Source organism: Rhinatrema bivittatum, chromosome 14 (genome assembly GCF_901001135.1).
Source record: "Rhinatrema bivittatum chromosome 14, aRhiBiv1.1, whole genome shotgun sequence".
NCBI lineage: Eukaryota > Metazoa > Chordata > Amphibia > Gymnophiona > Rhinatrematidae > Rhinatrema > Rhinatrema bivittatum.
The window spans coordinates 34,748,886-34,775,406 of NC_042628.1; the positions used below are offsets into that span (position 1 = coordinate 34,748,886).

Consider the following 26,521-nt stretch of genomic DNA (forward strand, 5'->3'; position numbering starts at 1 on the left):
TTCAAAATTCATGCATTATTAAAACCTTTCAGGTATCTGAAGGACTGATTCATATCTCCCCTGCAGGGTGTACACATATTCAGATCCCTCAGCCTCTCCTCATAAGTCTTCTGATACAGATGCACACCATTTTGGTCATACTTCTTTGGCCCGCCTCTGTTCTGTGTCTATCCCTTTTGAGATACGGTCTCCAGAACTGAACACAGTACTCCATGTGAGGCCTCACCAGAAAGGTGGTGAGATACCACCAGCTAACTCCATGCCTGTCCCTGCCTCGTTGCATCTTGATGCTTTTCACACTTCTGTAGGGTCCTGCTGTGTTCTCCACTAGTATCCCTAGGAAAGGGACTGCAGTGATACATTCCATGTGTAAGGTCACCCTTAAGGTGAGCATTAATGGAGAGGTCTCAAGAGAGATCTGTAGCGAGAGAAGATAGCCTTTGGGGAGGAGGTGGGAACAGGATCTTCTACCCAGAAGAGGACTATTCCATGTTTTAGATGAGAAACCAGGAAAGAGCCCTCTCACAGACAAGAGAGGGGCTCACTCCAGTGTCTCCAGAGGGATTTTGGAAGACCTAAGCAGAAGCCAAATGTAAATGGAAGTGTAAAGAGACCACGTGAGAGTACCTATCCAGTACATAGAGTAAGCAGGAGGTTAGTGTTCCCTGCCATGTAAGAGAAATTCCAATCAAGGATTTCCAGGTATTGGGGAATGTCGGAAGCAGTCATGTTAAAGTAAACCCCGGGGAGGGGGGAGAGGGGGGGAGCTAGTGAGGGAAACAGCTGGTTGGGGTGGAAAGAGGCACAACGATCCCTAAGAGTATTCCCTAGATCTTGGAGGCACATGTTTCTGGACAGAGACAGTCCTAAAGGTTCAGTCTAAACCAGGATTGTTCCTCGAAAGGAATAAAATGATTCTGTACACCTCAATAGGTATAAAAGATTGAAATGGAGTGCTTAGACATCACTCAAGTTAAATGTACTGATTATGAGATTACTACAATAACCTTCCTCAGCTGAAATAAAGAGGTGGCATGTGGTGATTGGACACTGACTTATCTTTCTTTTTGGAAATTATATTTATTAGCTTTCACATAACATTAAGAAGCAAAATGAAACGATACAGTCGAGCATTGTTGCTACCTTCCCCCCTGCCCCCTTCCTCCCTCCCGAGAATCCCCTAAATGTACATCAATTAACCAGCCTAGCAACTGGTACAACCCAGTTCAAGTCGAACAGAATGGTAAGAAACTGTTCCCAGGGTTAATTGAGAAAACACTGACTATCTCTGTAAATATCAGTAAGGGGCTCTATAGTCTGTTTTCCCTGCTCTCTCTCTCATCCTCTCTCACCAACAAAGGAGAACTCCTCAACTGCCCCCTTCCTAGAGCAGACCGAGGAAGAGGTGACCTCACGTCTTCAACAGATGTGAGACCTGCTGGATTCAAAGCCTCAGGATGACTTAGTTCTGCTTTCTGTCACCTCACCCGAAGTCTGGCATTTCCTTCTGAGTGCTCCCGTGAAATTCTGCAAACTATCTGTCAGAATAACACAATATAATCACTGGCTTTGAGTAGTAATGACTTTAAACTACAATGCAGAAAATGTTATTTCTCAAAGGTACAAAATTAAAGTTTACGGTGCAGAATTCCATAAAAATACTGCCCCACATATTGCCCCACGCCAGCAGCTGGATCCAGCTGCTGGCGTGTGTGGCAAGCACCATGGACAACGTTGTGTTGTCATAAGTATTGGCAACTGGGAGCACCACTTAGACTCTGCAGATTGCCAAAAATAAAACCCCTGAAAATAAAAAATCCTAATCATAAGGCAGTAACCACTCATCCCCCGTCCCCCTCCCTTCCCCGCACATGTTCTGTCCTCCTCCACATCCCCAGCTTGTCCCCACTAGAACACATCACGCCGGTTCTGTTACCCCTCCGTTGGCTTCCCCTCCACTGGCGGATGCGTTTATAAATGTGCTGGCACTATGCACGCACCTTATTAAATAATGCCAAACCCCCTTGGATCCTCTCTGTACTAGAAATACACGCTCCGTCCCTTAATCTCTAGTTGGCTATTCAAAACTTTCTAGATGTTTCTTCTCCTAAGTTCGCTCGCTTAAATGAAACACGAGCGCATGCTTTTCTCCCCCCCCCCCCCACCCCAAAGCCAGCAGGTGCCCCAACTTCCTCCAGCCAGCCCCCCCTCTGCTATCCCAACCAGCCCTCTCCCTGCACTCCCTCACAACTAGCCAGCCCACGTCTCCTTCCACCTTACTCTGCACTCACAGTCTCTCTCCTGAGTCCCCCTGGAATAGCCGATGCCTTCCGGCACTGCAAGGCTGTCTGTGCGTTTGAGCCGCACGGTGCCTGTGCTCTCGCGCCGGTCCCACCGTCTCGATCGACGCAGGACCTGCATTTCAGGCATCACAACCCAAGGAGAAGTGCACCGTGCTGGAAGGCATCAGCTGTTCTGAAGGCAGCTTGGGACAGATTGCGGTGGAAGAGAAAAAATGTGGGGACCCAAATGGCTGGGAAATTGTGCAGGAGAAGAGTAAAAAGGAAAAAAAAAAAAAAACTGGCGCAGGGGGAGGGAATTCTCCGGAAATTGTGCCTTGCGCAGAATTCCCCCAAGAGTAAGCCACAGACTCTTCTCCTTCACGGCCCTGATGAAGGGAGCGTTTCTCTTGCAAACCAGGCGAAACATGCATTGAGTTAATCCAACAAAAAGGTTTCACCTGTCCTACAACTCGTTTGCTGGGCATTTCTCCAGAGTTAAATGGACAAACACGCCAACCACAGTAATTTGCACAGGATGAAAGGTCCATATTTGAAACTCAGGTGAGGGAAAGCTGAATGAGGGTTGGGCTGGCTGAGAAGAAACACACGTGTGGCTTGGTATTTGGTTTCCCTTCAATGACCGCGCTCCCCTGTCCTCTGGTTTTACAGCAGGCGAATTCTCCAGTTATGATGAGCAGCGATACTTTCAGAGCACAGCAAGAGACACTCACCAGCAAGGTAAAGAGAAGGCCTCTGATTTGCTTGCTATGTCCTTTACGCTCTGCACTGGGGTAGATCAGGGGGCGCAGCAGCCGGGCCACATCAAGACACTCTTATGTCAAGTCTCCAAGCTCTCCATCCCCAACCCACAGAGTCTGCCCCTCACCTCTTGGGTACAGACAGGTTGTCCCGCCTCCTCCTCCTCTGTCTGGGGCCTCAACCCCCCAGTTCCTCTCCACCACACCCCATTCTTCCAGCTTCTCAGCACTGGTTCTTCCACCTCACCCTCTCCTAGTTTACGTCTCCCTCTCAGCCCTTTTCTCCATCTCTCTCTCCTATCCATTCTTCCTTCGCCCCTGCCTCGCAGCATGCAGACAGCTAAGCTCAGTGCCTGGCGCTTGTCCCCTCTCCAGTCTCACGGGGCAGCAGCGACCCATTGGGGAGCAGAGCAGCAGGGGCAACCGTAAGGTTCCATGCACAGCTGGCGGAATATTCCCTGCTCCAGCTGCGCAGTGTCTCTCTCCTCTGTTAAATACAGAAGTGAATTTTCTGTCAGCCACAGCAATGACAACTGTTTTGCTGACTGCCAGCACAACACCACTGCTGTAGACAGAAAAGCGCCTCGGATGGCCTACACTCTTGTGTTACCCGGGTGTCCTGCTTGCTATTGCTTGGGATGCTTTCTCCTCTGCGGTGGAGGGCAGGATTGAGGGCACACGAAGACGCCAGCTGTTTATACTGGGCTGAAGCACTGGCTGACAGCTGCTTTCAAGACTGTACAATAAGGCGCGATGGAGCTGGATCCTTTATTAAAGAAGGATAAAGGATCCTGCAGCCTGGGAGGGGAGGAGCAGTCTGCTGCTGTTATTACTCCCTTGTTTTGTGGCATGTGAGAGAAAGGTGGGAGCTAGGCAGGCAACAGGGGAAGGTGTCATGCCGAACTATCTTGAAATCTGGGATTTAGAAAGAAGAAAAAGCCTCAAATGTGTAAAACAATAATGACATTAGCTACATGGACTCCCCCACCAAAGTCAGTGAAAGAGGAAGCAACCCCTTCACCTCCTGGAGATCATGATCCCTCCAGGACAGGGTTGGGCACCCTCTTCCCACTCCTCCTTGCTGTATTTAGGATGCAACTTGAGGTAATCTGAATGCAACTGTAACTTGCTCACTTGCCTCTCCAGAGATTTGCCTTATTAGGGGGAGGCTGGGAGGATGGAAGGTTGACGAAGCCGTCTATGAATTCAGGCCCAGGAACAAACATGGAGATTGAATTCTCCACACACGCCCACTCGGTAGCCTGCCGCATCTTCCTCAGAATGGAGTGATGCTTCCCAGGGCAGGGGAGAGTAGGAACAAGGCCCAAGACTGAATGAACATGGAGACTGAGTTCTCTCTCTCTTCCCAGGACCCTCTAGCCAGGGTGTGGGGATCCTCTGATGGAGCAGCATGTGGGGAGAAATAAAGGATGAAATAAAAGAAAGTGATGAATGGAGGTTCGCTGGTTCGTCCAGGTCATATCTAACATAGAATAAACTGTTGCTGGACATCGCATGACCCTCCCAGGCCTCACAGCCAAGCCTGGATTTCGCACTAAGGACAGCAGGCAGCTGCCTGGGCTGAAAGGGTGCCTCCTCTGTCCTGGCTGTTTGAGCAGCCTTACAAAGCAGGCGTTGGTTAAATTCTTGCCACCAGTTAATTTTATTTTAGCACCATTTTTATAGGCTATTTTATTTTTATTAGCACATTTTTAATTGATGTATTAGTTGTATTTAAGACATAGATTTGTATTGTGCTTTTTATGTTTTTATTTCAGTGTTTTATGATTACATTTTATCTTTCGTTTTGATATAGCTTACTGGAACTTGTATATGTTTGAAATGTTTGTAAACCGATGTGACGGCTAGTCTAAACAACGGTATATAAAAGCCCAACAAATAAATACATAGTAGCAGGTTTTTTCACAAGTGCAGGGGCTCGTGGCCAGTGGCATTCAGAGGACTAGTGAACGGAATCCCTGCTGGCATATTTGATGGGACACTGCTGCTCAGGCTGAGCGGTGCACGTGAGAAAGTGCTGCCGGGGACCCGAGGAGGCGTGGCAGTCAGTCTGATCTCAGCCCCTTGCTGCCTATGGGCACTTAGAGGTAAATGCAGGCCCTGTGCGCACGGCTGCCTGTCAGGCGAAGCTGACCATGCTCCAGCTACTCCTGGTTTGCCCGGCGTCCACATTTCCCTTCCATAGCAGCTTCTTAACCTCCCACAACACTCAATGTAATGTGTGCTTTCTCCTGCAGAAGTGCAGAGTCCCCCGTCCCCCCCCAGGCTGCACCGAGCATGCTCCAGTTTGAGAAACTTCTTGAATGGGGAGCAAGGCCTCCTGTTTCAGAAGCAGGGAATCCCGTGGGGGGGAGGGGAGGAGGCAGCAATTACCATTCTGGTCATGTGTGTGTGAGCACAGCCCCACTCCTTCTGTTGTCTGGGCCCGGTAGGGGAGCCGAGGGGAGGGACTCTTCTTCTCTTGAAAGGCTGAGTACACTGGCACAGACTGGGCCCCAGACCAGGTCCATTCTCACGGAGGTTCTAAGTGCCCAGAGCAGGAGCAAAGAGCAAGAGAGAGAGAGAGAGAGAGGCCCAACCTGGACCACCTGTGGTCTGGGGGCTCCCCCATGGCTAGCAGGAGGTAGGCTTTGGATGCAGGGCGTGGTGGTCTACTGAGTTGTTTGCAGCCAAAGGGACTGAATGAGCAGGGGAAGGAGCAAATAATGGCAGCTTTATTGTGGAGTTCCTAGCATTGAGCGATGGGGAAGAAAATCATGGATTCACTGTAAGCTGATCGTGCTTTTGAAGAAGGCTATTGGATACCACAGGGAGCACGTTATGTTGGGAGAGGGGAACTAGATTTTTGTTATCAGATACCACAGGATGCATTATATTTTGGGGGGAGAGGGGTATCAGATACTGCAGAATGCACTGTAGATTCGGGGGGGGGGGGGGGAGGGGTGCTCTGTGACTGCTATGATAAGAGGAAGTATCTCATACCCCTCATCCAAACCCTATACTGCATCTTATAGTATCTAATACTCTCTCCCAACAGATGATGAATCCCTTCTGCCTCAATTTATAGTATCTGATGCTTCCTCTATCCAACATACAGTGCATCCTGACCTATCGGATACTGCAGGGGGGAGGGGGTGTCAGATACCACAGGTCGCACTTTGCACTGGGGGGAATTGATTTAGTACACTGTATCTGTATAACTGAACACTGTGGCACTGCTATTTCTGGTACTGTTGTGATTTTAAAGTCTGCATTGTAATGTGCTACAGATGTGAGCCTGCCTCGGACCGGTTACAACGAAGGACTCTCCGATATTAGTTTCGTGCCCCGGACGACTGCTGCCTTGGCTTACACCGCACCCCCTGCCATCTCCTCTGTCCTCTCCGATATTAGTTTCGTGCCCCGGACGACTGCTGCCTTGGCTTACACTGCACCCCCTGCCATCTCCTCTGTCCTCTCCGATATTAGTGTCGTGCCCCGGACGACTGCTGCCTTGGCTTACACCGCACCTCCTGCCATCTCCTCTTTCCGCATCGCTGGCTCTCCAGTCACCTTCTCTGCGTCCCCTGTGAGCCTCACCCCTGGTAAGCCAATATATATATGTAGTAGTGATAGGCCATAAGAGGGTGCAGGCAACTATTGGCCCCAAATGCCACTTATCTTGTCTTGTTCCCTCTGGTGTACAAGGAGGGTGGGAATATCAAACCTTGCCCTCACCTGAACCATTGTTAAGTGTGTGTATGGAATAACTCTAGAGGATGTGCAGTAAAAAAAAAAAAATAGAAAGAAATCCTTATTAACAAGCAGGCTAGTGGTTTCATGGTCAAATAGCTCTGAACTTGTGTCTTGGATGGGCCACTGTTGAAAACAGGATACCGGGCTTGATGGACCCTTGGCATAGCTGATTGAACTCTCCCCTTTCTCATTATACTGACTATTGAGCTCTGGCAGTAATCCTCCAGGAGAGCTGTAACAGGGGAAAAGGACACCAGCAAAGTTAATTTTCTGGTGTTCACAGCAGTTCCATGAAGCTGATACCAGCTGCTGCTTCTTGAGTTGATGTCCTTTGGGAGAGAATATTGCCTGTAAAAAAACCCAAACAAAAAAAAAATCCCAACACCTTCCATCAAACACTATTGTCTCCCATGGTTCAATGATTTCCCATTAGAAGACTTCAGTGGCAGTAAATATTTGTCATTTAGGGTTCCTGTCTGCTTGATTGCTGCGTAAATGATTAAGTTCTGTAGTTTAATTTGCATTGGGCGGGGACCAGAGGGCATAGGTTGTTAAATACTGTTTTATTGTATGGGTGGTTTAGAAAATGGGAAATGAATTACAAATGTGCAGTAATGTGCTTGCCTTAACACTTGGAAGTCCTGTCTGGATGCAGTCACTTTCAGCTGTCCTTACTGCCTCTCAGGCGCACCCAAAGAGGAGGGTTAAAGTCCCTTCCCCCCCTCTCTTAGTGGACCTTTTCCGCATTTGATACATTTTCCTTTCCTGGTGAGTCCCTCCAGGCGCTGGAGCTGCCAGCTTCTTTCTCTGCTTCTTTTCAGGGTCCCTGTTGATTTCAGACTGCGGGAGGGGAGATGTTGCTTACAGGCTGACACTCCCACTGGCAGTGGCCCACATTTAACGCGGAGCCTCAAGCAATATTTTTCTAAAGTGGAACATGGGAGTAACAGACCGGACTGAATAACTTGAACTAGAAGGGTAACCGATCACTGCTGTGCCTCACTTAAATTTGATCAGCTTGAGGAAGTCTGAGGCAATGCTTCTTTAAAATTATTTTTCACATTTATTACATACACGCATCTTATCCACACACAGTTCATACAGACAGACTTGCACATTTGCCAAGCTGTGAACCTGGAGACCCCAACTTTGTGCCTCTTGTGTGACCTTGGAAAAGCCACTTAACCTCCCCATGCTCAGACTGAAAATGTAAAGCTTTTGAGGCAGGACCACTGTAACCTTGGTAACTGTCTTGTGCAGGACCATGTACCCTGGTGGTATGGAAATAATAATTACTGAAATAACATTCACACCCATGAATGCACTACACCTTGCCTACACTCTGTACACAGCGCATAAATACAGTATATCTCTGTGCACACATACAAACACAGGCAAGCAAATATATACGCATATTTATGCATAGGTCAGAGCCCCTGGTTTCCTGCAATTGATTGGTCAAAGTGGAATTGCGGTTGGGCCAAAGAAGTGGCAGCTGGCTGGTACACGCCCTCTTCCTCCTTCACTGACCACTTCCCCTCTGAGGCTGGCAGGAGGCAGAGGTGAGCAGTGTTGTCTCAGGCTCGCCTGAATGCTACTTTGAACCGTTCAGGGCACCTGTACTGTTTCATGGTTCAAAGCAGGAGTCAAGCCCTGGGCAGCAAAGGAGGAAGATGCAGCCTGAGGCACCACCACTCCCCTCTTCCTCCCTGCTCTGTTGGAGTGCACAACTTTTAGCTCAGATATTTATCATCCCTCAATCGATTGATCAAGGCAGCCAGAACTGCCACCACAATGGCTAATAACAAGAAAAGCGCTTCTCCTTACAATGAGGGACCCAAATAACATCCCCAAAAATTAGCATGTCTACAGTCTAAACTTCACTGCAATGGAGTCAGATAGAACATCGGACCACATTGATTCTAATAACATCAAGGCAATAGAAGAGGAACTTATGGAAGTAAAGACCAGTTGATGCTAAATAAAGCCATCGTGGTCAGCTGTAAAAGCAACTGAAACCTCAGTATAGCATGGATTGACCATTAAAAAAACACTTTCATTAGCATCCCACACTCTTGGATAGTAAATTGCCTTAAAATGTAGAGCGAACCCTGACTTGTCCTAATACGTTAAGTTTACCATGAAAATGTGACAGCCTACATTCCGTCTAAAATATGAAGATGCACAGTGTCATTCCTTGCCATTAAGATCCCGTGAGGAATATTTCAGGAGATTCCCTGTTACCACTCCTGTTTTGCCTGGTACTTAATCTCCTGAGTACATTTGGGCTATGGATTTATCACACCTACTGTTTGTAGATGACTTGAAGTTTTATAGCTCCCGTGAACATCACTTAGTGGAACAGCTTAGAGTAGTGAAGAGCTTCTCAGATGACTTCAGGGTGATATTTGACCTGGACAAATATGCTAAGATGACCTTCCTTGAAGAAAAAACAAAGACTGAAAGCATCTCACTGACTGAAGACTGTAACATAACAGAACTTGAGCAGGAATATGTATATAATTAACAATATACCTGTCAACTAACCAAGTTAATAGAAGACAGCTATTGAAGACCTAAAGCAGTAAGGCTTCTGGGCAGGCTGCAGCATGGAAATCCCACTGATAGAAGGACGCTGGCTCTGATAGGCCTCCTAGATCTCCTCCTAGATTTCCTAGACCTTTGACAATGACATCGTAATCCTGACTAGAGATCTTTGGTGTTGAGGGTGCCATGTTAAAATGGTTCCAGTGCTTCTTCAAGAACAGATCACAAAGGGAGCAGATGGGTTACTGACTTTTCCAACCCCTGGGAGCTAAAATATGAAGTAGCACAGGGCTCAGACCCCTCACCACTGCTATTCAGCATCTATATATAGTCCTTAAACCTCATCAGATAGGCTGGTGTCGCATGCCATTTATAAGCAGATGATTTACAGATCCACTGCTGGCATAGGCAACCTTGTCCAGAGCCCCTAGAAGATAAACGAAACAGGTGCCTGCAGGAATTTAAAAGCTGGATGACAAATAGCAAGGTGTGACTGAAACCATCCTAAACAGAACTACCCTGAATAATCAAACTAACTCTCAAACTCCACCCCCTTCGCCACCTCTGAATAGCAATTGACAGCAAGACCTTACCCATCAGCAAAGAAGCAAAAATCCTAGAGGTGGACATCTACTCCCAACTGGCCATGCAAATCTCCTCTGTGGTTAAAGCAGCGTTCCCACTGTTATGTAACATTCAGAATCTATCAAGTCATACTCTAGCAACAGTGACACATGCACTGGTCACGTCAATGCTGGACTACTACGTGCAAGCAGTTTGCCACCTCCAGCCTGTCCAAATCACAGCAGCACACATATCCTTAAGACTGAAATTGTCTGACCACCTGACGCCCGGCCTACACTGCCTGTTGCCAGCAAGACTGAATTTAAAATCCTATCCCTGGACTATAAGACACTTAAGAACAAGAGCCCAAAATATCTTAGGGAGCAGCCGACGACTCTCTATCCAACAGACAGAACTCTCCCGTTCATCATAAGAGAGTTACCGGCACATCTCATCCACAGCCCAGGCCAAACTGACCACAACTACTAATAGAACTTTCTTCTGCCTGGGGCCAAACTGTGGATCACCATCCCTGAGGATCTAAGAACCATCAAAGGACTATGAATGCTTCAGGGAGCAGCGCAAGGCCTGGCTGTCCAGATCTGCTTTCTCAGACCACCAGTGACCCCTGCCCCCTGCACAGGAAGCCACACCAGCTGCATACACCTACTTCTCTGTTGCCTGTCGCTAGGGACCTTCATTTTCAGCCTTTATTTTATGTTGCCTGAGCATTTCAATGGTTCAACAAAAAAAGAAATCAATGGAAAAAAATAAATCTTCCTTTCATTTTTCTACCGTTGTCATCACAGATGTTTTTCCACTGACTTTTTTTTTTTTTTTTAAATTATAACTTTGAAAATCCCAGGCAAAATAACATAAAAGCTGTAAACGAAGGTCCCCTATCTGTGGCTCGCCTATTTACTGATCCACCGTATTTCTCTGATCCTTGCTGCATTGATTTACATACTCCCTCTCAACCTGTGTTGGTTATAGTGTTACATGCATGCTGCAAATTGCACAAAAGCACACTTGTATTATTTTATTTACTCTGTAAATGGCATAGAGCCCCAGTTTGATGTGGTGAGATATAAAAACATATTGGGGCGGATTTTCAGAGCCCTGCTCGCGTAAATCCGCCCAAAACCGGGCGGATTTAGGCGAGCAGGGCCCTGCGCGCCGGGAAGCCTATTTTACATAGGCCTCCCGGCGCGCGCAGAGCCCCGGGACTCGCGTACGTCCCGGGGTTCTCGGAGGGGGGCGTGTCGGGGGGCGGGGCCGGAGCGCGCGGCGTTGCGGGGGCGTGTCGGCAGCGTTTTGGGGGCGGGTACGGGGCGTGGCTACGGCCCGGGGGCGTGGCCGCGCCCTCCGTACCCGCCCCCAGGTCGCGGCCCGGCGCGCAGCAGGCCCGCTGGCGCGCGGGGATTTACGTTTCCCTCCGGGAGGCGTAAATCCCCCGACAAAGGTAAGGGGGGGGTGTAGACAGGGCCGGGTGGGTGGGTTAGGTAGGGGAAGGGAGGGTAAGGTGAGGGGAGGGCAAAGGAAAGTTCCCTCCGAGGCCGCTCCGATTTCGGAGCGGCCTCGGAGGGAACGGGGGGAGGCAGCGCGGCTCGGCGCGCGCAGGCTATACAAAATCGATAGCCTTGCGCGTGCCGATCCAGGATTTTAGTGGATACGCGCGGCTCCGCGCGTATCTACTAAAATCCAGCGTACTTTTGCTTGAGTCTGATGCGCAAGCAAAAGTAGGCTGATCGCGCTTCTTTTAAAATCTACCCCATTATTATGTAAGAGTAGAGAAATACTTTGCCAAGAGCACTTCATTTGTAAAAAAAAAAAAAAAAATGTTGTTTTCAGAAGGAAACAAAAACATAGCTGTTTTGTAGTGTGTTTAATAACGGATACTATGATAGTTTGCAGGCGATGACGTTATGATTATGTTAGTGTAGTGGTGGTTAAATATGATTGTGGTACAAACAGTGAAGAATAGAGAGGGAACTTGTTTTCGGTATAAATTGTTTAAGAGGTGATATATATATATATATTTTTAATTATTTCTTTATTCAGTTTTTCAATAAACTTACGGACAGCATTAAGCATGCCCAAGATTTTCCAGGTAGAGCATATACATTATCAATCCAAAAAAAAAAAAGAGGGAAATCTTTTTATACTCAGTAATTGTCCTCTTTCTTACTGTCCTAACCTGAGTTACAATGTAAAAGGGGACAACAAAATACAACAGGAGCAACTATAGAACATTAGTTAATCACTTTAAATAGGAAAAAGGAAAATAGCAGAATTACAATTAAACACCAGCATTTCCATCAGAATCTTCACTGGTTTCGGTATATGAATTAAAAAATACTTCCAGTTGAGCTGGTTCCATAAACACATATCTAGCATCATTCATTTTTAAGACACATTTACTAGGAAATCTTATTATTATCTGGGCTCCTAATTGCCAGGCTGTAGAACATAAAGACAGAAATTTTTTCCGACGTAATTGTGTAGCTCATACAATATCCGCATAAATCCAGATTTTGTTTGCCCCAAATACAACATATTTCTATTTCGTAGGAACATTCTTAATACGTTAACCCTTTCTGCTGGTAACATGAATTTAACCATTAAAGTTCCTCTCTTCTCCGCTTGCTCCTCTTGTGATGTTTCTAAGAAAGCTGATAAGTCCATCAATGGAGATGTATTCTCAGCAGTTTCCACTGGGGTATCAGTATTCTCATTCAAATTTCCACGCCCTTGAGTTGCTTCTGGTAGAAAATACATTTTCAGTCTAGTAGGCAATTCTCCAGTTGGCAAATGCAGTATATCTAACATATATTTCTTAAATTGTTCCTTGGGAGAAATCAGTTTACACTTGGGGAAATTTACCACTCTCAAATTCGTATATCTAAAGCTGTTTTCAAAAATTTTCCATTCTCTTTTCCATCATGGAGTCCCCCTGAATTAGGCCTGCTTGAATCGTTTGAATCTGGACAAGCTGAGAATCCATTTCTTGAATTTTTGTGGAATGGGCTAAAACCACCGGGTTTACCGCACTAAGCTGAACCTGTGGTTCTTTAATTACAGATGTTAAGGAAACAATGGCATTTTCCAGCAGCGATGCAGCATTCCATAAAGCTTCTAAAGTCACAGCAGCAGGTTTAATCAATAGCTTTTTTGAAGACATATTTACCAATGGATTTTGCTGCTGTTCATCCGATTCCAGAGTTGATTCCGTCTGCCTCCTTCCTTGGGTGGTCGAATATGGCGAGAACCCGCCCAACACCACTCAAAGTCCCGATTGTTCATTTCTTTCAAGGTCGTCAAAACTTCTCCGCCTTGTGATTGTCCAGACACACTCGCGCAGATGGGCCTTCCTCAGAAGCCATTTCCCCCACGGACGCCTTCTGTCCTGGGCTCCTGGCCGGCCCAAATGCGCCGACATAGGCAGGGGGGGGTAAGGAGTCGCCGGCGCTCAGGGGCTCAAAGATGTTTCGCCGAGCGGCATCAAAGCTTGATCCTCCTCCGGCGCTGCAACCGACTCTCCCAGAGCTTTTTCCGCATCGCTGTCGAATTCTTTCACCGTCGTTTGCAATAAGGTAGGCTTAAGGTAAGCTCCCTCCCTTACCTTCCCTTTCCTCTTTGTATGAGGCATAGTAGTTCACAGGGAAATGTTCAAAAACAAGTCAGGAGCTCTGTCTCACCGATTTTTTTCCTCACGGCGCCATTTTGTTCTCTTGGGGTGATATTTTTATATAAATTGCCTGTATCTGTTTTTGTATAAGCCATCAGCAATTGATAAGGATATTTTTATAGGGGTTAGTTTTATGAAATAGAGGGTTGGGTAGGTAGTTGTGGAGCGGTGTTTATTTGTAATATTTTAATCCATTATTTCATATACTGGATGAACTCAGCTCTTATTGTCTGGTTGAAATTTGAATCTCATTAACTTATATGTTGTGAATCATCCTGAAGCTGTATGTAGAGGCAATAAGTGCCCATAAATCAAATGAAAGGAGGAAGATGCAACAATCCAGCACAAGTTACTGAAGGAAAAGTTCACCAGCAAATAATACAGGAGACTGAAACAGAAATTGAAAAGTCCTTTAACAGCAGGGAATAAGATACAGGCTATCAATCTACTTGCAATTCCTGCACTTTTCTACAGTTTTGGAATCGGACTGGTCCCACCAACATCTCAAACAGCTGAATGCAAAATCAAAACTGCTCCAGGGAATTTAAGGACTAGCGTATGCTGAGATTGTACATCCCAAGTGCTGAGGGCAAGATGGGCTTTACAAAAGTAGATTACACATATAGAGGAACTATCATAGGCTTCCAGGTATACCGAACAGCGTCAACAGATACAAATATTCTAGAAGTGCTGAAGTACGAGCGTCAACAGCCAAAATCAGCAGGGCCAGCTTAACCATTAGGTAAATTAGGCGATCACCAGGCGTGCAGGTTTCAGGGTGGGGGGGGGGGGGTTGGAGTGGTCAGCAAAACCAGCTACAACGACAGCAAAATAGGCCCTGATGGACAAGCAAATCCACAAAGCCCTCTGCACTTTTAATCGCCTTGCAAATACCAAGTACTGCTTTTCACTAAGGTTTTGTTTAGTTTGATGTGTTAAATTTTATTTATTTTTTTGTTGTTTTTGGTTTGTTTGGTTTTTTTTTTTAAAGTGGTTTGATTTACTCTGTGTCTATACCTTTGAGTAATCTTAAGCTTTTAGGTTTGTGTGACCCAGTCTCTAAATCTGGTCCTGTGCCACTAGATGTTTGCCCTTTTAATGAATCCTAGATTTTCTTACTTTACCTTTTGGTTGAGTTGAGATTTTTGCTAATTTCAAAGAGCATGGCTATGTCTCTTGGAGCTCTCTCTCAGTAAATATGTGAGCCTGGACCTTGCGGAGAGTGTGCCCTGTTTTAGTACGTCTGTGCTCCGGGTGGGAAGGGGTGATTCTAGATTGGATCTGCTTTAACATGATCAGCGATTCCCGCTGGATCTGCTGGTTTCCCGAGCCCAGCCAAGCCCATGTCGCGATGGAAACGAGAGTAACATCACCGGGCGCCTAGGGAAATGCCCGGTGGCAGCCTGGTGTGGGAGGGGAGTTTCTTATGGACCGCAGCATTCTTGTGGAAGCTTAAAATAAATTGCTGAGATGTGCGAGAATCCTGGTGGAAGGGTGGGAGTTACCGACAAGAGCTTGCTTGACGTGACTGAGCCTGTTATGATGCCTGAGAACCTGATTTAGATCTGGAAGCTGAAACAGAGGAAGAGGAAATACGGTATACTTCTACATTTGTTTTCGCTTCGCTGCATATCTCTGCTGTTGGTTTCTGTAGGTCGCCTTTTTTTTTTTTTATTTTCACGTTACTGACTGTAAGTAACCCCAGAAATATATAAAATGTTCCGATTTTTGAAGATGCACTTCAAACCCTCGCCCTGAGATTTAAGTAATAAAAGCGCGAGTCTGTCAGTCAGTGGAAGATTACCATGAAGCAACTGTTGCTGTTGGGGCTCGTTCAGATGATCACGGGCAGAAAAGGGAGGACTTTGTTTCTTTTCCCTGTCCAGTCACAGAGAATATGGCCCCTTTCCTGTGGTCCGGGTCCACTACACCATCTGAGCATTTTTGTGGTTCTGTTTGAACCCACAGAGACTGCTGTCAGGCTCTGCAACCCAGCATCGGATTCCTCTTATTTAATGTACCCCCAGCAGGGGATTACATTTGTTTCCACGTTTTGCCTGTGGTGCAGTGAACAGGAGAGTGGTGGGGGGGCGAGGCTGGAGCAGACAGAGTAGAAAAAAGCTTTTCTGCTCCCTAATCCAGCTCTTCCCCCCTCCTTGCCCCCTTCGCCTTTCAGGCCGCTGCAGGGAAGAGGAGGAGGAGTGAACATGGAATGGATGGCAGAGCAAAGCTTTTATCTGCAGATTTCTGCTTCTAATACGTGGTCCCTTTGCATTTGAGGTCTGTCTGTGCTGTGCGTGTGTGCGTCTGAGGTGAGGTATTCTGCTGATATGTGGCTTCTCTATAGGGATTGGTAGCAATCCAGATTGTTCTGTTTTTCCAATCGACGTGTGCTACATAGGTGATGAGTGAGCTTGGTTTGTAGGGTTTCGTGTTACTTCACAGAGGCCTGGTAATGAGATAAAATGGACCTTTTCTTCAGTTAAAATGCACCTCGCTATTTGCTACAGCTTCCTAGGGCACGAGCGTTTTGACATTTTAAATTATAGAATCGGGTCTTTTCAGCGCTTGCTCCAAAATTATGGGATGAATTGCCATTCAGGTTATATGAAGAAGGGAATCTGTTTTAAATGTCAAAAAAAAATTACAATCTTGATTGATGATGTCTTGGGGATAGTGACCCTCTGGAAACTGTTGGGTTAAGGATGACTCTAGTCCTGAAGTTCATTTAGACCTATCTCATGCATGATCATTATGGATAGTCTGAAAATCCGACCTGTTTGTGGCTCAGGTTCCAGAGATTATGTAGATGACACAATGGGTCACCGGGAGGAGTTGGAAGAGATATTTTCCAGGAAGCATTGAGAGGCAGCCGCGGGCTATAGCTCTCAACAGCTCCAGGAGGACAGAGGACGTATTTTCTCTCTCTTCAGTTTGAAGACTGGCGTGGATTCCACGGGGAAGCCATCTGCATCCAGACACAGGAGGGTTTCTTATCCTAAGGGTCTAAGAGATAGAGGAATTCGACCCATAGACTGGATTACCAATCAGTTACTGCTCTACCATTTCTGAGTGGAAGAAGAGGATTTTCTTGTTCCCTAGTGGGGCTTCCGGAGGAGGTGGAGCTTTCTAGAAGGTCCCAGCCTTTACTTTTCTTTATCAGCCTCTGCAAGAAGCTGATGTTTTGTATATCCAAACCCTTCTACTGCGGTGGTAATACTGGACTGCTTATTTCCTGATTTAGCAAACTTTATTTTTACTTTGGAACACAGCACTTGGTGTATGGTCTTTCTTTTTAGAGAAACTGCATGTGATCCCCTGGGTCTTACAGGTTAGCCTGTGTGTCCCCCCCCCCCCCCCCCCCCCATAGAAGAATCCAGTTTCCAAAGCTGCAATGAGTTGGAGAGTGCTCTGCAGCATCTAAAGTGTGTCCCCTTATGAAAGGAAAGTTACACTACCTTGAGATCACCAGACATGAGCACCCCAAAGTCTCTGTCCTGGTTGGTGCACATCAGTCTCTCATCCCCATCTTGTATTGTTGCCTCCGATTTTTGCACCACAAATGTATGATAGTTTACTTTTTTTGCACTGAATCCTAACTGCCAAGTACTCCTCAAGTTTTCTTAGATCATATTTCATTCTGCCCATTCCCTCAGGGGTTGTCCACTCTGTTGCAGATCTTAAAGTCATCTGCAGGAAGACAAACATTTTCTCGATCACAAAGATATTGAACAGAACCAGCCTTGGGGCAGATCTGAGACACTCCACTAATTGCCTCTCTTTCCTCAAATTATTTGCCAGCACCTTCTGTGGTCTGTTGCTCAATCAGTTTCTAATTCAGTTGACCACCTTGTGCCCTAGACTACTCGATTTACTTATGCACCTCTTGTGCAAGAGAGAAATAAAAGCTTTGGCTGAATTTCAGGTACACCACATCCAGCACCCATCCCTATCCTAATTCTCAATCAAAAAAAAAGTATCAGGATTTGTATGGAATGACCTCCCTTTGGCAAGACCATGCTGCCTCACAGCTTTCGGGATTCGGGATACTTCATTATCTTTTCCTTTAGTGGATTCCACTAATTTATCTACTATGGAGTTAAGTCTAACCTGTCCAAGAATACAATCATGAAAATAAAGTAATAAAATAAAAATCACTATGGCAATACAATAAGATAAAATAGAGCAAACATAGAATAGTCATAAAAAAAACATAATACAGCACAATAATAATACAAGCAAAATAAATATAAGCAGACATAAAAATGAAATTATGTTAAAATAAGAGTAGAAAAACTTAAAAATAGGCTAGATTAAAAAGAAAAGTCTTAACTTGCTTTCTGAAGTTCTTAACCCATGATTTCCTTCTCCTTCCAATTAATACTCATATGAAGTGAGAGAAAATCTATCTGTGGAGGAGCCAGATGACCGACACTCTCAGGAAACAAAGTTGGCAGGGTTAGAAGTAGGGCATTTTTATTTCCTTCAAAATAACTTGGGGCAAACACAGCCAGTCAAGGCTCCTGGCCTCAGGATAACAAACTACTATCTGGCTCCTGGCCACTGTAAGGCTTCAATTAAAGTAACATCCTATGTCCCAGTCTAGGGACAAGTGAGAAAGAAATGTCCATGGCTATAGCAGGATACCCTCTGGTCTCCAGTTGGTGGGCCATGCAGCCTTTATCCAGAAACAATCACACAAGTTTGATGGAACAATAAGGTCCATCCACTGGTATAGCAAGATAGAACAACCCTAGAAATCTAGCAAACAGTGCTCTTTAATAAGTCAAGGTGGAGCAAATACATGAATCTAGCAGAGCTTTATCCTTCACCCAGGAGGAGCGCCAGAGCCAGGTACTATCCCAGACTAGGTGACAGTAAACAGATAATTTAGGGAGGGAAATCCCTCTCTTTGCTATCAGTCTTTAGTTGGCTTACCTGGCTCTCTGGATTCAATATAGATACTCTCTAGGAGTCCTTCCACACTCTTACTCTCCTTGCCTTCTTTGAAACAGGCTTTTCTAGCCAAGCCCAGGATGGGGCTGCACAGGTCGGCACCTGTTCCTGCTCTCCACCTTCCTCCCTGCTTGGTTTCCCCAAGACAGTGTTGCATTGACTTAATGGTTCAGGGAGTCCGTCCATGGCCGAGTTATATAAAAGGATGTCTATACTCCTCCACACCAGCCTACTCCAGTCTCGTGGAACCTCTTCCATCTCCAATGACCGATAGATCCATCAGCAGACCCGCCCAAGCTTCCCTGAGCTCCCTTAATATTCTGGGATGTAGCCCATCAGGCCCTGTCGCTTTGTCCACTTGCTAGTTCCATGCACAAGCTCCCCCACCACCATGCATATTCCTTCCAGCTGTGTGAGGTTCTCCTCCAACTCCTCCTTCGGTAAATACTGAACAAAAAAAATAATATTTACTCAGCGTTTCTTCTTTTTCTTTGTCTTCCTCCACACAGTGCGCCTTTTCTTCTCTGGCTTCCGATCCCACCTCTGCGCTTCCTCCTTTCACTAACACCCTTGGAAAGAGTCACATCGCCTCGCTTTGTCACCTTAGCTACCTTTCCTTCTCTTGGCACCTGTAACTGCCATTTCCTTCTTCGCTCAGTATTTTCAGATATTCTTTCCTGTCCCCGTCTTTCTGAGATCCCTTGTACCTTCTGAATGCTAACCTTTTTATCTTACTTTCTCGGTTACCTCTTTGGAGAACCTCACTAGCCTCCTGTCTTTCTTATTAACCTGCCTAACATAATTATTCGTTGCCCTTTCTACAGCTCCTCTTAGCTTTCTGTGCTGCTCTCCTATTCAAAAGATTTTCCCACCCTGCCAGTGCCTCCTCCCTTATTTTAAAAAGTCAGATTCCTCCTTCCCTGCTCCCTTTCCCTCTTCCAATGCGTGCTGGTTATCTGTAGTGCTGATTATGAATTGGAAGTATCAGGGACCACAAATACCAGAATGCATCGGGATATAAGATCCAAAACCAGGATTGGCCAATAATCTCCCTCCAGAAGCAGGGTCCGTGGATAGCTCTGCTTGCTTATTCCAATGAAAGTCATTCTTTCTCTTTCCAGGCAGGTGAAATGTTCTAATTGCGCTGAAGTCTGAATTTTAACAAGGGAAATACCAGTGACATCTTCCAAGTTAAATGATGTAGGGAAGAGAGCGACCAGTCAATGTCAGGGAGGATCTGGAGTTACTCAGGGCTCCTTGGCTGCTATAACTTGTGAAGGTGCTGAACATTTTCAGACAGTGCCTAACTTCAGCTCACTATTTCAGCTTTTTTTTTTTTTTTTTTGCCGTTACTTTCTAAGCGTCCGGCTTGCTCACCTCTCTTTTGTTTCTCTTCCTCTTTTTTTGCGTGCTCAAGAGAGGAGCCTGGAACCAGCGAGGATCAGCATGGCAGAGCCCCGGCGGTGGCAGCAGGTGCCAGACAGAGAGATGCTGCCAACTGCCTATTCTGCTGACCAGGATGTCCCAGGTTCGGAGCCCTTCGGCTATGTGGGGATCGAGGCGGTACTGGACCAGATGAGACGCAAAACCATGAAGACCGGGTTCGAGTTCAACATCATGGTAGTGGGTGAGTTTCCTTAATACGATTTTAAAGATTGTGCTGAGGATTGTTATTTAAAAAGCTATTACTTGCACACCCCCACTGTTTGAGGCAAGTTGCATTAAAAACATGCACGATTTAAGATCACATCACAGCAAACAGCCACAAACAATGATCAAACCAAGAAAAGATCAGCTCCATAGGAGCAGTTTTCATATACAAATAGCCAAATATGGAACACTTGTTAAATGATTGTCTGTGTGGTAGCTGATAAGCAGAGCAGGGTGGCATCCTCAGTGAAATGCATTTTAGGAGTTGTAAGTCAGAAGACTAGTTTGTTTTGTTTTTGTAATAAAAAAATAACGCATCCTTGCAAAATAAGAACATACTACCAGTGCAGCAGGATCATGTTAGTAATATGATACGAACATGCAAACATCAGCTGGCAATGGGTTAGAAACATGCTAGTGTGTGCTAGAAATTTGCTATGATAACCGTGAAGGAGGAAGGGTAGAGTGCCACGGCAGCACGCTAACACGAGCAAGGGATTGTGCCGTCCAGGCTACGAAGCTGTACAGTCCCAGCGAGACACACCGGGGTGAACGTTGGAATTTTAGAGAACTCCGGGGAAAGCTACGGCACAGGGGCCTCCGCGAGCCTGGTGTACGAGGGCCCTTTTCCCGTCATTGGCAAAAAGCTTTGTAAATCAGGCCCTGCGTTTTTAGTCTGAGGACCGGAACGTGTGCCAGCCTAGGAAAAGGCTAGTGATGATGAGAATGTGAATCTCGGGCCACGTTTCAGGATACTGCATGCAGCACGTAAAATTGTGCGTAGTTACGAGCCATTGAAGTCCTGCCCGGCCTTTTGGGTAACACTGGGAGTCTGCACAGTTGCATTTCTTTTGCAGGACTCTTATGAGGCGTTTGAGGAGCCTCGTTCAAAGTCCTTGCAGCTCCTGCTTTGGAAGGAGCCCTCTTGCCTTCTTTGCTCTCTCTGACCTGAATGTGAGGTGCCCTGAACCTGCGTCCGTGATTGCTCTCTTGACCCCCTTATTTATTCTAGTCTTCAAAGCCATTGGCAAAACGTTTTGGATTTAGTGTTAACCATATTAAAAAAAATCTTTATTTTTATCTTAAAAAAACCCTCAAGCCAAGCAACACCAAATGATGAAACGCCCGTGTCTGTGTCGGGCTGGTTCTGAGGGGATGCCCACAAGACAAACTGATCACTCTTGCCACCTTGCAAAGTTCACTTGTTTTTACCTCGTTGTATTTTTGGACGGTGCAGTTTCCTCCCAGCTCAGTTGGAAAGATGGCTGTGAACTGGCAACCGTGCGCCTTTGTTTGCAACCATCCAGGGGTTTTATTTTATAAAGCTCCACGCGCCTCCTTCTCCCCGTACAGCCGTTGCAGTACTGGCCCCGCTGCTCCTGTCCCGAGCTCCTGCGCTTCTCTGTTATCTTTGGCTAATTCTCTTACATCGATCTAATAAACGCTGACACGGCCTGCGCAGGATCCGGATTTCTGTGGGACCGATAACGGCTGCTCCACACCTCGGCCTTTTAAATAGAAAGGGACAGGAAGTTGGAGACAGGATGTTCACTTTAGAGAGCAGCATTATTTTCACAGCCCACCTGCAGGGTGAAGCGGGAGGTAATGCCAATCGATTGGACATGACAGCAGGGATGAACCAGCAATAATTCCAGCGTCCCCCCCCCCCCCCTCCCCATGAGGGAGCTTCCCCTCCACACCCACCCCGCTCCCCATGGATCTGTCCAGCTGCCCGGGCCGAGGAGGCTCACAGTCCCGGTCACTAGCGCCAGGAGGAAGCTCAGCCAGTGAGAGCCACTCCTGGCACTGACTGGAGTCTCGCACTGCTGAACGCTTCACTCGGGTTTGGCTGAGACAGCACTTTCCTCTCCCTCTCCCTGAGCACACAGAAGAAGAAGAAAGTGCTATGGGCTCCGACTCTGCTGTGCACAGAGAAGGGAAGAGGCAGAGAGAGTTCCTGGGGCCACGGGGAGAAGCACAGGCCCTGATTTCTGGTTCCGCTGAGGAGGACGTGAAAAGGGCAGAGCGGAGGCCGCTGCCGGGTGTGCAGCAGCAGGGCACTTAAAGATGTCCAGCGTTCTTTAAGGTTGACAAGGGATTATCCTGCAGGCAGACACTTCTCCTCCTCCCCTGCCCTGTCCCTGTCTTCCTGTTGCGCTCTCTCTCACTCTCTCACACCTATTCACCCTTTCCCTCTTCTCACTCCCAAAGCAGAATTGGCCTCTCACACCAGAGCAGGACCAGCCAATGCTTCCTGCTAAAGAGAAAAAAAAAAATCCAAAAGCAGCCAGGAGTTTCAGATTGGTGCTCATAGGCTTTATCCGAAGTGAGCCAGCACCTGATGAGACTTCAAGCTGCACATCCAGAATAGGGGTCAGTTTAAAGCTGACCGCTGCAGGAGGCACTTCCTAGGACAGCTGCTCTTAGCTAACTGGACATGTGGACTTTCTATCAGAGCTGGAGACCTCCCAGTCACTTGGGGATCCCTGAGAGGATGGTTGGTGGAGAGCGAAGGCAGGGGAGGAAGTGTGAATGCAGTGCACAAGTACTAGAATTCCCACCCTGCTATTATCACAACCATTGCCCCCTCCGAGTTCCCAGGGTCCTCCCCAGCAGCAGCATGTTCCCTATAATAGCCAGCACGGCGTTCGGGAGAGGAGGGCGGAAGGTGGAGGTGGAGGGGAAAAAGGAAGAAGGGGAAACAGGAAACAAGAAGAAAGAGAAACAAAATCTGAGATGCAAACATGAATGGGAAACCGAAGGGTCCAGACAGGGAGCTTCACAGTTGCTCCCTGGAAATTATGAGGATAACTTTCAAAACCGCTGGCATGCAGCCAGATACGTGTGTGTGTATATGGGTGCACGGCAGTTTGCCTTCGTATTTTATGACCTGTGTGCAAATGATATGCACAGGTTAGAAAATCCGAGTACATGTGCGCATACGTGCACGTGTATGTAAAATCTGCAAGCCATGCAAGTTCAGACTTCTCCAAAAAGTATGAACATTTTTATCTGTAAACCACTTGGAAACTCTGAGAGGTGGTATAAAAATGTTTTAAATAAATAGGAAAAGTAGTGGCACCTATATGGATAAGTTCCGATTAATCCCACTGCGTAGCGGCACTTAATCGGAGTAATCAGAAAAATGCAATTTTTCCATCTAATTACCATCTTTTGGACTTATCCAGGTGTATGAGAGCCAGATAAGTCTAAAAAAAAAGCACTATTTATGCAGTTCAATTCAAATGTGTCTGTCTGTAGCAGCAACTGCATTATCTAGCCGGATAAGTGTGTGCAAATGATATACACGCGTATTTGTACTTCCAGTTTTGAAGGGATATGCGAATAGGTTGTACTCGTGTCATTTAGACGCATTTACCTTCCGCAAGCCGGCTTTTACAGGCACAAATCGGGGGATTTTATAGCATGCACGCCGCAGTGACATTACCAGTTTTAGCAAGTAGTCAACCAGTTTGCCCAGTCATCTGCAGATGAGGAAGACCCTCCTGGCTCTTCAACCTCAAGTCCTCCCCATCTCACCCCACCCAGTTATTTTTTTCATCTTAAAGATGTTTACGATCAATCGGTTCCCCCAGGTACTGAGCAGGAGTAAATATAGGCGAGTCACTGGCACGTTGTAAAATAGCAACAAGCATATGCAAATATTGGCCCCTGCCCGGAACACCCCTGGCCCCACCCCCTTTTCAATATGCGCAAATTACTTGCGGTCCCTGATCTATGCGCGTATGCATATCTATGCACATGGACAAAATTTAGCAGTTTGCAGTACGTAACACTTTGCAAAAGGTAACACTTTGCAATGCGTAACAATTTGCAGTTTATAATAACGTGCAATACGTAATAACTTTGTAGGTAGCTTTGTGCAATATTTAAAATGTGCAGTATGTAAAAACTTTGCATGTAAACACTTTGCAGTATGTAATAATTTGATGCACAAGTAATAACTAATAGATGAAACTAACCTACACTATATGTTAAGATTATGTGGGGATGATGTTACAATCTGATGCATGTTTCTGTAAACCGTTATGATGGCAAAACCGAATGATGGTGTACAAAGCATATTAAATGAATAAATAAATGTTGCAGATTTTAAAATACCATATACTCGCACGTGTGCTGTTTTATGTGTGCATGTGCCATTTTACATTCGCGCCTCTTTTGAAAATGCACCTCTGTGTGTGGCCTCCAATTCTGCAAACTCATTTTTCCTTTTCTGTGGTCTGACTCCTTTTTCCTCCCCTCCTTTCATAGGGGAACCGAAAGGCAGAGGGGGAAGGAGCAGAAATCTCATGCAGGGAAAGAAAGTGAGCAAGGACTGTGAGAGGAGGAGGAGGAGGGGAGTGCAGTGAGCATGGAAAGGAGGAGGGGAGCGAAGCAAGCAGGGATTGAAAGTAGGAAGGGAGAGCATGGAGTGAAGCGACAAAGAACGGTGAAAACAGGAGGGACCATACAGTGAGAGGAGACTGTAAGAGGAGGGAGGGGAGTGCAGTGAGCATGGAAAGGAGGAGGAGAGTGAAGCGAGCAGGGACTGTGAGAGGAGGAGGAGGAGGGGAGTGAAGCGAGTAGGGACTCTGTGAGAACAGGGGGGAGAGTGCAGATAGAGACTGGAAGGTGGGGAGGGCAGTGAAGAGGAAATGTGAGGAGGAGAGTGCAGTGAGTTATGACTGAAAGAGTGAGGGGAGTGCGGTGAGTCAGGGACTGATAGTGGGAGGAGGGATTCACTGAACCGAAACAGAGTGGGAGTTGGTGCCCCAGTGCAGTGATGGAGGACTGAGAGAGCAGGAAGGGAGTGCAGTGAGCAGGGGCTGTGAGAGCAGGAGGAATGCAGTGAACGGCGATTTGGATGCAGGAGGTTGGTGCAGTGAGCAGGGACTTGAGGTGGGGGATGCAACGAACAGGAACAGAGTGGGAGGAGTGCGAGAGAGCCGAGGGGAATGCAGTGAGCAGACCGAAAGGAAAAGGGTGCAGTAAGGGCAGGGTAGGAGGACCTGCGGTGAGGAGGGAGAGAGTGGGGGGGGGGGGGGGGGGGGGGAGGAGGATAAGAGAGGGTACAAAGAGCCAGATCGCTGGAGGGTGAGAGTGGGAGATGAGAGAGTGTACAGTGTTTGGCACAGGGGTGAGGGGGTGTGGGTAGAGATTCTGTGAGGGCAGGAGTGTGGGTGCCCAGCGTCTCCAGTAGCTGCAGGGCTGCTTTAAGTCCTTGGCATTTGGGGCCTGAGCTCCCACATCTGTAGTGGGTCCCGGATTCTTTCCTGCCTTTCTCCCTGGCTTCTTGATCTTGCCACTGTTGATGGAAAACCCTCTCCCCCCCCCCCCCCCCCCTCTCCTTGATTACATCATAGGGGAACTCTTCCCCCCCCTCCCCCCATCCTAAATCTCAGCATGGTCAGAGGATGGCCCCCAAAGCATTTCTGCCCTAGGGCCCCCCCCCGAGACACTTTGAGATAAGACTGATTGGCTGAGGGGTTTTCCTGGAAGCTTCAGCCGGCCCCACCTCTGTGCTGTGGCCGACCTGCATCAGCCCCGGGTGTGATGTTGGCAGATCCACAGTCTGCATCCCTGAAGAGAAATCCCTATAAACTCAGAATAGAAAGACCTAAAAAAAAAAATAAAAGGTTCCCAACCGCGGGGGATCTCTCTCCCTGCAGGGCCAACTCTTGCATCTGGTTTAAATCAGCCCAGCATGGCCTCTGTCAGATGAGTTTGATGTTTCTACTTAAAAGCCCAGTTAAGAAGCCTGGGATAAAGGAAATGAGCAGAGCCAGATAAGCCGTGTCATAGGGACAAATGAGCAGAGCCCCCCTGGGGGGAAAGGCCACTGTCAGAGAGGGGGCCGGACAGAGGGAGCAGCTGGTCTGCACGGCTGGCCCTTGGCGCTGCCCTGCTGAGTCCCTTTTACGCTCAGGGTCAGACCCTGGATCCGCTGGCCACACCCTGCGCTGCACAGAGGTGGCTTTCATAGGTAACGGGGGCCCTTACCCTGCTGCACCGCACAGACTCCTGGGAACGAGCTATTTTCTGCCTTTTTGTTAGCCGGGGGGGGGGGGGTCTTAGCCTAAAAAAGCCTTTTCCCAGTGAGAGGCTTTCCCCAAAGGCTGAACTCTACTTCCCTGCGCTCCTGTTGGGAGTCTTCAGGCCTGAATCCCTGGCCAGCTTCCAAAAGGTGTGTGTTGGGACATTTTCAAGTGTGTGCGGTGGGACGGCAGATCAAAGGGGGAGTTCTAGGCGGGAAGCCTTCCAGGCTATGCAAGCTTAACCCGCTGCTGCCTCCTCAGCACTATACGGGTTGCATGCTC

At 47.2% G+C, this 26,521-nt stretch overlaps 1 protein-coding gene across 8 annotated transcripts in view; it reads left to right on the forward strand.

Moving 5' to 3' along the window:
• The window catches only part of SEPTIN12 (septin 12), a 168,278-nt gene that overhangs the window by 100,740 nt on the left and 41,017 nt on the right, over positions 1-26,521 (forward strand). For 3 of the 8 annotated variants that reach the window (XM_029576145.1, XM_029576142.1, XM_029576150.1), the window contains 3 exons: positions 2,952-3,020; positions 6,331-6,645; positions 19,969-20,178. In XM_029576145.1, the coding sequence (XP_029432005.1) occupies positions 2,952-3,020; positions 6,331-6,645; positions 19,969-20,178 (594 nt within the window). The remainder of the gene's footprint in view (positions 1-2,951; positions 3,021-6,330; positions 6,646-19,968; positions 20,179-26,521) is intronic. The other 5 variants (XM_029576146.1, XM_029576148.1, XM_029576149.1 and 2 more) reach the window with 3 other exon arrangements.